We start from the raw sequence: 11,307 nt of genomic DNA, 5'->3' as shown, positions 1-11,307 counted from the left end.
ATGAAAGAAAATGATGGTATCAGTTTGAGAATTTGCATAACTGAAACTCATAGGTTCTTCAACTCTGACTGAGTTTACTTTTGAAAGGAAATGTTTAATGTAATGCTAATTACGCAGAATCAAATCTGTCTCCTACAGTCACCAACTTTCGTGTATCTGAGTTTGACATACATTTGTAAGTTAGTCCAGGGTGTTTGCAGGGCCACATGTGTTCACTGTTCACTGGTTTGCATAAAGCATCCTTATGGTGTAAATGAGGAAAAACCATATTCTCTGCAGCCAATCCTGACAGAGTTTAGATGTTGCTGGCAGGGATGTAATGAATGGCTCAGTGGTGATTTCACATCATTCATTCACAGCATCTCTCCTTGCCTGCAGCTGCCATCAAAAACCACTCTTGCTATTCATCTCACAGTGAGTGTGACATTTGGACTCAGTCTGAACTATTTTTTATTAAATTTGAGACTGTACATACACAAAGTCTTATGGCCATGACAGAGCTTAAATCCTTTGGGAGCACCCTCCAACTGGCCTGAGCAGTGGCGTCTTCTGAGTTCAGATTCAAATGAACTGACAGCGAGGAGCTTTCATAGTCTGGCACTTTGGATTTTATACTGTGATTTAACTCCAAAAACCTCACAAGCAGAAAGTCTGAGCCATCACCCATTTACTGCAGTGAACATGGGATTTTTTTCAGGTTCAGTGACTTTGGAACACTTGTTATTGGAAATGTAATTTCATATGTGAAATATATAATGAGTGTTTTTCATGTAAAGAACACGTCTAAATTAGAGCAAGAAAAAAAAGTGGGTAAAAAATCACTCTAAATTCTCCTATGAGAAGAAAAGCCACGGTTTATAAATTCTGTATTAACCTCAACTTCAAAAGCCTGATGTGGTAAGCAGACTTTTTTGTCTCTGGGGCCATCATGACCTCTTAGGCATCAAGTTTAAAATTTCCTTTCTCATCTGAGATGTATTTTAAGATGTAGCTTTGTGAATATGTGTAGTACTGGAAAAAGAACCTGGAGCCTCACACAAACCAGACAAATTCTCTATCACAGCTCTCTATGTTCAGCACTTGATTAATGTTGTAAATGTGTCTATAGTTTGGCAATGTGACATTAAATAAAATATGGCCCAATAAACAGTTAAATATATCATCTTAGTTTTGGTAAGTACATATAAAAGCACACGGAAAGAAATATCCTAGCATATTAACAATGCTTTTCTACATTATAAATCGAAAATGCGAATTGACTTTATAGCAATATAAAGTTAAAACACAAAGCTCACTCCTCTTACAGAATGCTTAGGCTCGCCGCCAATAGCAGCTCCATTTCTCTAGTTTATCGATGTCACTATGAATGTCTCCTTAAAGTTTAGGACCACAGCCTTATTTTAAATGTTTTATTACTTTCATTTTAGGGAAATTATCAACATTTTATGCTTTTTTCTTCCTTTTTTCTTTTCTTTTCTTTTTCTTTAATGTCCCCACCCTACCAGACCTCTCCACACCCTGGGACTTCTAGTCTCTTGAATGTAAGGTGCATCTTCTCTGACTGAATTCAGACCCAGCAGTCCTCTGCTGTATATGTGTTGGGGGCCTCATATCAGCTGGTGTATGCTGCCTGGTTGGTGGTCCAGTGTCTGAGAGATCTTGGGTGTCCAGGTTAATTGAGACTGCTGGTCCTCATGAGCTGGATTTGTCCCTACAGTTTTTTCATACTTGAACAATTATGGGTCAGAGATTTTGACTGTGGGATAGCAACCCCATCCCTCACTTGATGTCCTGTCTTTCTGCTGGAGGTGGGCTCTAGAAGTTCACTCTGCCCACTGTAGGGCATTTCATCTAAGATCCCTCCCTTTGAGTCCTAAGAGTCTCCCACCTCCCGGGTCTCTGGTACATTCTGGAGCGCCCCCCCCCCCACCTTCTACCTTCCGAGGTTCCCAGTTTTCATTCTTTCTGCTGGCCCTAAGGGCTTCAGTCCTTTTCACCCACATAATACTTGATCATATTCCCCTCTTCCCCTCCCTGTCCCCTTTCCTACCCAGGTCCCTATTTCCCTCCTTGTCCTGTGTTTTATAGAAGAAAGAGAATTATTTTGTATTTAACTTAATATAATTTATAGGTTATATATGAATATCAATATATGTGTATACATAAATAACATATAATGTATTTTCATCAAATACAATCATTGACTTTCCCCCTTTCCTTTTCTTGTTTGAACACCTACTTTGCCACAACTTTTGAATCAATAGCATCCTTATCCTTCTCTTTCATTATTATTGTCTCTCTGTCTCTTTGTCTCTCTGCCTCTGTCTCTGTCTCTGTCTCTCTCTCTCGCACACACATACACACACACACACACACACACACACACACACACACTCATGTAATCCTTTAGAAGTTTGCTTTCTCCTGTATTTACATCAAGGAAATGTATCTGTGGATGATGGACTTGCTGTGTATAGTGCATATGCACAAGGACACAGGAATCTGGTTCTTGCTCCCTTGTAGCATCTTTGATGACCTAGTGGTTTGTGCTATGACATGGCTTGTAATCACAGCAATTTCATGGGCACTGTTTGTCCCTTTTAGATAATGTCATAGCATCCCAGTATATGTACCTGCGTTTAATCTCAAAATGCTTACGCACTGTAATTCCTGGACCCTGATCCTGCAACTCCATCAGAAATCATGGAATTTTCAGCTGTTTCACTAGTCCTCAATGAGCCTGTGCAGTCCCCCTGTGACATGACTTGTAACCACAGAGAATTCATGGGCTCTGTCTGTCCCTTTAGATAATGTCATGGCACCCCAGCGTATGTCCCTGTATCTAATGTCAAAGTGTTTACCCATGGTAGTTCCTTGACCCTGATTCTGCAACTCCATTAGAAACCATGGGATCTTCCATTAGTCCTCAGTGAGCACGTGCAGTCCCAGAGAGTACTTATGCGCCCCCAGTGCTTGTGGGGTGGCAGGGAAACAACCATCTAGCTGCTACCTTCTACCTGTAGTTCCCCAGTGTGACTTAGTCACTTTGCTGAGTACGGAAGGCCTCATCATTAAAGTGGGAGCTCCTAGAACCCCACTGCATTCCTGTAGTTTTCTTGCATTCACATCCTTCATAATTAGGGGGATTTACACAACAAAATGTTCACATCATTATCTAAATGCTTCTGAAGAGAGATGGGAACACACAACTCAGAACTTCTGTTCTTTTCTGTTGACGGGTAGGCAAACCTTCAGAACGGAGCTGAAAAGAACTAAAATTGTTATAAAGGAAATTTTAATACAGATTGTGTAGGTATTAAGGATAGGGCTTGTGAGCTCATCATCTTGGGAACTAAGAAGCAAGGACTGCTCTCCTCGAATCTGATTATAACACAACTTGTAATTATTCATTCAATTGCCCATGACTGCTTGTTTGTTCATGGTAAAATGACAGGGCCCAATGGCAGGAATAGAAACCACATCTGTCTAGAAAGGGCAAAAATTTTACAATGGTCCTTGCAGAGTTTTCTAATGATGACTGATAGATATCTGCTATATCCAAATATATATGCATGACATACATAATATAAACATAGATATTTATAAATCAATTAATACTATATTTACTGAATTATATTTTTAAAATATCTATCACTGTCTGATTGTGTATGTCTATCTAGCTGCCATCTTTCTGTGTAGATGGACACCAAGCTCTGTAAGTGGCCATCATATAAAATGACCCAGGTGACATTTTTTTAAATGTCTTGATCTTTTCCTTATCTATTCTCTAAGCATGGTGAGAAAATGTTTTATAAATAGTTGCAAGTACTGAAGGATGACATTTTGTGATGCTCCAGCCTTCAAGAAGCTCAAGAAGAATCCATCTGACACTGGGCTTGGGAAAGAAGACAAAGGGGCAAGCAGTGTTCTGAAGTCTGAATGAAGGTAGTATGAATACTTCTGAACAAAGGCTTTCAGAGTCACGCTATGTTTGGAAGATGAAAGATGTTTTAAGGATTTCTTATATTGTTCATATATATTTTATGTGTGTGTGTGTGTGTGTGTGTATAGTTGCACACACATGCCCGTGTGGAGGTCCAGGGTTAATTGTGTATGTTTGTCTACTCTCTCATTTAATCCAGAGCTCAACAGTTATGCTAGGGTTTCTGTCTTAACTAGTTCCGGGCATCTTCTTGCCTCCATTTCCACCACTGAGGTGAAGAACACATATCCACACGTTTACCTCTTTATAGGTGTGCAGGGGATCCAAACCCAAGCCCTCCGGCTTACATGGTAAACATTCTACTAAGTCATCTTCCCAGTCCCTGATAATTTAATTGATATGTTCTATATTAATTTGATGTGCATTTGTACTTTTATATAAAAGGATAATAAAATAGATATTTTTCATTTAGGCTATTTTCTCAGTTGGACATCCTATATCTTCAAGCAGGTTTCTCAAGAAAATTTTATATGTAGTATTTTATAAGATCTTACATACTTAAGCATGCTGTCTTCATCACCTTCATTCATAGAAAACTTTATAACTTGGTTCTAAATAATAATGGGATGTCATATGCTTCTTCTCTCAGATGTCACAGAACACAGTTGCACTGGGTCTTGACACCCAATCCTGCAAAGCAGTGTAGGGCTAGCCTGCTTCAGCTCGCACAGCAAGCAGCAGAACTGTAGACTCAGGGACCTGTGTTTGTTTGCCTGCAAACTTTCTCACACGGCATATTCCCTAAGAATATTTAACATCATATACCTGCTTCCAGCTCTTTGCAATTCCAACACCACTGATGTGTTCCTACTTTACTTCCTATACCGTTGCCTAGCACCAAGGGAGGAAGCATTACAATCCTCCTCCAAGTGGCTAACACGACGCTCGGGTCCTGTCTTCTCTGCTTGGTACTGTGGGTTTAATTTGGCTATTGTATCTTTGCATCTCAATATTTCTTCCATTATTAGGCTCCTGTCCTTTCTCCCTTTCCATGGTCTTTTCTTGAGGGACTGCTGACTGCTTCCTAGTGGTCTTATCTCCTCACATTGTAACAATGTCTGGCTAACTTTTCTATGATTGTTATCCTGTTTCCCTTTTGAATCTTCCGAATTTTTTCTTTTTCTTTATGGCATTTTAAAGGTTCATTGTTGAATTTGTAACAAATTCTAACAATAGGTGATTTATATAGAAATGGTACAGGAGGCAGCAAAACTTTTACAAAGCAGGCTACAGTCTTCACTGTCCTTAATAAGTTTTTAAAAATCTATCAGGTTTTGAACAGTTCAGTTTCCTAAGATTGAAATATGATTTTCTAATCTGAAAAGTCCTAGTTCCTAGGTCCAGTACCAGCCTTGGGACTACATCAATACTTTCCACCAGCCTTCTGTATATGTGTGCCATGGAAGGCGAAGATACAGCAAAAGACAGGGTCAGGAAAGGAAGACTCACTGAGACTGTAAAGGGAAAGAAAACAACAACAACAACAACCAAAAATAAAAAACAAAAACAAAAACAAAAACCAAAAAACAAAAAACCAAACTAGGACAATGGATCATGCCAGAAAACTTGGTAAGATAGAGTGGGTCTGAAACCCTCACATCCAGGTACCCTCTTGGGACGGTAGGCACCTCCCTGCTCCCTACTAGATTCCTGGCCTAGAACAGAGCCAACACTCCCTGATGTTGGTCACAAAGCCCAGGACAGAGTTCTGCATGCTAAGGAGGTACTAGAGGCCCTGAGGGTTTAGCCAATAAGCTTCATTTCTCAGACATTCCTCCCTGCAAAGGGCATTTAATCTTTGGTCCACCCTGAAAAGTTAGTATGCATCCATTTTCCACTATGAACAGCCAATAAATGGTATGGATAAACGCAGACTGTCTCTTCCATTTAGAGCTGCTGTAGGGAGCATGGAGAAAGCCTTCTACTACCAAGCAGCTGCCCAAGTCTCCTGGAGAAGGCCTCTCTGTGCTGCCAGACAACCACTGCCAAGCTAAAGACAATCGCCAATAGATAAGCCAGAGGTCCCATTTCCCTGGCCCTGGGCTAACCATCATCCTCAGTCAATTCTCAGCTCTTCTTGACCCAGCAGCACCTGGATGTCCAGGAGTTTGGGAGCACCTTGTCATGACCTATGGACCCCGACACTTCATTCCCAACTACTCTTTGCAGTTTTCCAGTGGTGGCCGGAAGCACGGGAGTCAGAGAACCCCAACTTCAGCTTCCAGGATCTTAGACTGCATTTTCCCATCCTCTAAGTGGTGGTCTTTTTTTTTTTTTTTACACATTTCCATTCACTAACTTGTTGTATTTTTAAGTGAAGTGGTATGCCTGATTCTTCAAGTAAGCTTTTAAATCCTCAAATTTCTGTAAAGTAAGTTATATTGATATTGGAAGGTAGCACAATTATGTATTATTCGTATGAGAATAAATTACTATGTGTTGTGAAATACCTTCATTGTCCAGGCTCTGTGCTTTCAGTTATTTTTCTGTGGTTTGGAGACTAAGTTAGATGGTGTCCTTAGTTGGAATTTTGAGGGCTATGCCTAGTCATTGCGTCTTATATGTGCTTCTCTAGGGAAATCTTCCCAGCTGAGTGATGCTGGTTCAGGTCCTGCCTGATGCTTCTGTGCTGTGAGACCTTCTTCCTAGCACATGCATGCATTTGAGTCTCCCATCGTCTATGTAGCTTCCTGGCTGTGACACAGCATTTCTTGGCCTGAATCCATCTGTGCAAGCTGATTTCTGGGTCCTTTTTTTCTTCAACCATCCACCCGAAATACCCCTCTCTCTATTTTCCTTTCAACCACTGTTTTTCTAGACTAGTCTAAGTCTAAGACCCTTCTCTGTTAGTTTTTCATGAATTTCAGTTCTTGTTAATACTTCTTGTTTGATAAACAATAGCTATGTACTGACTCCTAGCTTAGCCAACTTTGCCAGTACAGTACCCACCCTTCTGTGGTGCCCTTTATGGCATAGATCAATTTGGAAATTCTGGAGACTTCAGAGTCTACAAAATGGCATGATGCCATTAGTCATAGGTTTATGGCTGTTGGCACAAGGCAGGAATCAAAACACAGGACATTTTACTCTCTATTGTATATTTCAGCAATAACAGAATTTTATAACTATGAAATATGGCCAGCTATCTGAGATTTGGGGCCTTAAAGGTGTTTCTTATGATACAGTATTTTGTATTTTTGAAGTCATTAAAGGCTCATTTAAAAGGCAGAGAAATGGATTATCTAATTAGTCATGGTTCAGAGATTCTCTTGCAAACCAATAAACTCACAAATCCTCCTGTGTTATTCTAGAAATTGATTTGGTTTCCTTGTTTAAAAAAATATTTTCAATTAAAATATTTTATAATTTATCTTAAATGGTTTTTAAATCAACAAGTGTTTAAAAGCCTTGCTAAGTGTGTCTATAGACAAGGCTTCTTGTCTTTAATTCAAATAGGAGTCAAAGAAAGAGTAATCCTAACGAGATGATGTCAAGCCATGGGTCGGAGCTGGTAGTACTAGTTCACTACAAAGCTTTGCATATAAAATGTAACCCAAGACAGAAAATAGCATCATGTATGAAACTGTGTGTGTGGTTTGTTGTTTTTCTGCATTTGCACACATATAGTATGTAGATGAACAAAGGTCTATACTTTCTGTCTTCTTTCGGTCACCTTCTTGTGGGGCCATAAAAAGCAGCCTATTTTGGTTGAATGAGGCTTGCTCCAGTGACCCAGTAGAAAACTCTACAAGGGCCAGAACAGTGAGCCATGTTCCCAGAGACAGGTGCCTGACACCACAGAGCCCCCAACTTCGCAATTCTGTGACTATAAGTCATGCAGACAATATCCCAAGCTTTTGGCATTTTGGTTATACTCCACTGCCACAGTTACCTGACTATAGCCAGGTATGCTCCTCCCCATAGTTACCTGGCAACAGCAAGATAGCCCAGCCCACTATAAAAGTAGCTGCTTGGCCCCTCCTCTCTCTCTTTAAGCTCTCACCTTTCTTACTCTCATCTGTAGCCCTCCTTCTCTCTCTCTCCCTCCCCACCTCTGGCCATGTGTCCATGGCCGGCCTCTCTCTTTCTACTTTCTTTCTCTCTGCCTTTCTACAATAAAGCCCTAAAACCATAGACTTTCTCTGCTCATCAAGGCTCACTGTGCTTGAAAGACGGGTTAGGCTTTCCCTAAAGAGCCGTGTCTAACCTTGTGTCAGAAGGCCTTCCTGTGCTCCAGCCATGGATCACACCAAGGACTCTTGCTGGAACCACCCAGTGCCCCCTTGCTCCCTGCCCTCGCCTCCCTTTAGCCCCGGGGCTAACGAAGCTGCCCCTGCCCCCCCCCCCCCATTTTGTTCTTCCCCAGTGTCTGGGATGCCCGAGGCTGAGAACCTGTTACCTAGGACTGCCCCTTGTTCACCCCACTCCTCCACTGAGTTAGGGTTTCATGGCTTCCCACAGCCAGACACCCACGGGGCCATGTGGAAAGCATGCAGTAGTCCTTCCATGTCCTCCCAGCCAAAGCACCGGAACTCTGGCGGGACGATGGTTTTCTCCCACTCCCTCTTTCCCCCAAGCCCACTGCCCCACACCCTCTACCTTTTCTGTAGAGACAAAATTTATTTCAGAACCTGGAACTTCAACACTTAGTGAGCAGGAATGGCCAGCAAGATCCATGGATCGTTCTAGATCTGCCTCCTCATTAATGAGATTACAGTTTGTGTCACCTGTTTTTTGTTTGTTTTTTTGTTTTTTTTTTTCACATGGGCACTGGGGACTACATTGAGATCCTTCTGCTTTTACAGAAAACACTTAAACTGTCTGCTGAGCCCCATAATTTTAAATGTAAGATTCTCTATATTGGAAATGGTAAAAGTAAAAAGGTAGTTGAAGTCAATTTTAACTGTTTAGATGGATAGATAGATAGGAGAGAGAGAGAGAGAGAGAGAGAGAGAGAGAGAGAGAGAGAGAGAGAGAGCTCTGCATGTCCAGAATGTTAAGACTCCATCATTAGGTTACATGAGTTTGCAGGTTCTAAGAACTTAAGATTCTTGTGCACTGCATAGTCACTGAACATCTCAATTTGCATGAGACCTATTTCAAGGATCCAGAGCCTTGCAGGACTGGGTAGTGAAGGTCGAGATTATCTTGTGATCATATATGATAAAAGGCCCCAGAAAAGTAGATCATTAACAGGTATGTGAGGTAATGTATGTATTTACTCAATGTGATCATTTCTCAATTTTCATATTTCAAAAAACATCACATGCAGTACATAGTGAATATCTTTAATACAGCATAAAAAAGAACTGACATGAGGAAATGTGAGAGATTAATTTCTCTTACCTACATAAGTCTTCTTTTATGTGAAGGGAAATCAATTCCTTAGGAATATGAAAAGAAAGGATGCTTTCTGACATCTGCTCACGGATTCGCATCCACTTATTGTCAGATGTGGGGAATCTATACAGCTTACACACAGGATTCCTTAAAACTGGGCAAGGAGAAAGAAAAGGCAGTAGTTACATTACTAGCAAATGAACATCACATGAAGCTCAGTCAAAAAACAATCAATCAGAGAAATGTTTTGTTTACTATTTAATAAATAAAATACTGCCTATAAGAATCCATTAGTGAATTTGGATTTTTAAGCATTGTATATGTTTTACATTATAACATCATATTTTTGGTGTTAGTGTCTGAAACCCATACCTTTTGTTAAATTTGATATGTATGTCTAAAACTTCAATTAGGTAATGTAACTATAGTGGTTTTTCACTACCTATTCATTTCTTTTTCTTAAAATGTTTTATGAAACATACACATCTATAAGTACAGATGAAAATACAAGAACATACACATAAAATACACTTTGGGCACATTTATAAGCCTTCTCTGATTTTTCTCACTTTATGTTCTTAAATAAATGGCAATAGGCATGTTATATTATAAATTTTAAAATTCTTTTTCAAAAGGCTCTACTGGTAAAAATTTTCATATATCAGAGAGATTTATTTCTTTAGCTTAAGATCTATTAAATTCAATGTTATACATATTTAAAATATTAATAAGTCAATAGCTCACTCTCCAGAACCCCTGAACCCATGTGTTATCAGAAGCAAATCTTTGATATTGGGAGGAAGAACTGTTTAGTGTAGTTAGTCAGTGTTGAAAGAATAACTATGTCATACAAGCAAAAATTCCGGACTTGAGCATAATCCTTAGACATTAACATTATACTTGATATGTCTTTATGAATTCCAAACTCACAGCATACTCCCAAATCATACACCTACAGGAAGGATTCTCTTCCAACTTACACTGGACAATGATACCACTGTTACACTCATATACTAATGCTTAATGGCAGGAAAACCTGAGCTAAGACCAGTCAGGTAAGTACATAGAGTGAGTCAACTCCAGTTTACCAATAAATCTGATTAAAACTATTAGTTGATATTAAAGTAAATTTATCAAATTTTAAGCAATTTTGAGCACACAGTACACGGATCATATCCCCTTGGCATAACATGGGAAATGTCTTTCAAATCTTTAAAATTCAGTGAGAATATCATATTCTACTTGAGAAAAAAATTTTTTAAAGTCTTTCCTTAGCATTGAGATGAGAATATTCATACCCATCTTCTGTAACCACCTAGTCTCAAAGAGGAACTCTGAACGTTATCCTTATGAATATGTATATAACTCACCAGAAGCTTTATTCCAAATGTCATTACTTTATGTGCATGCAATATGTGTTATATGTGCATGTGTGTGTGATGAGTAAACCTGTGCATGTGCTCTCAGAGTGCAGAAGAGGACATCAGGTATTCTGTTCGATACCTGTCTTACTTGATGGAGACAGTGTCTCTTACTGAACCTCACCATAAGTTAGGAGGAAGTAGGCTCCTATGTCTCCTCCTGCTGCCCAGTGCTGGCCATGCATAGACATGGCTATATCTGGCCTTGTATGTGAATGCTGGGGTCTAAACTCAGCTTCTTGTGCTTGTACAGTGAGTAGTGTTCTTGTCCACTGACATAGCTCTGCATTCTCCAAATCTCATTTTCAAATCAACACATTCAAATCTTCTAAAATACTTCTAATACCCAGGCCAAGAATTAGACAGAAAGCTCATTTTCTATCAAAGTTCATTTCAAAGTCTTGAAGTAGCTGCATCTTTCCAGAATAATGAGAAAATAACTTAAAATATAGAAATGCATCCTCGAGAAAAGCACCGGGGCAGCTGGGGCGCAGGGTCTGCTGACACTCGCCAGCTACCCACAACACCCGCCACAGGATCTTA

General features: G+C 39.9%; 1 protein-coding gene across 3 annotated transcripts in view; it reads right to left on the bottom strand.

Moving 5' to 3' along the window:
- Inpp4b (inositol polyphosphate-4-phosphatase type II B) overlaps positions 1-11,307 on the bottom strand; it is a 748,293-nt gene that overhangs the window by 193,834 nt on the left and 543,152 nt on the right. For all 3 annotated transcript variants that reach the window (XM_029480343.1, XM_029480345.1, XM_029480344.1), the window contains exon 12: positions 9,350-9,497. In XM_029480343.1, coding sequence (XP_029336203.1) covers positions 9,350-9,497 — 148 coding nt within the window. The remainder of the gene's footprint in view (positions 1-9,349; positions 9,498-11,307) is intronic.

Source organism: Mus caroli, chromosome 8, assembly GCF_900094665.2.
Source record: "Mus caroli chromosome 8, CAROLI_EIJ_v1.1, whole genome shotgun sequence".
Classification (NCBI taxonomy): Eukaryota; Metazoa; Chordata; class Mammalia; order Rodentia; family Muridae; genus Mus; species Mus caroli.
Note: the sequence above shows the minus strand (reverse complement) of the source record. Positions and strands in the feature narration are given on the sequence as shown.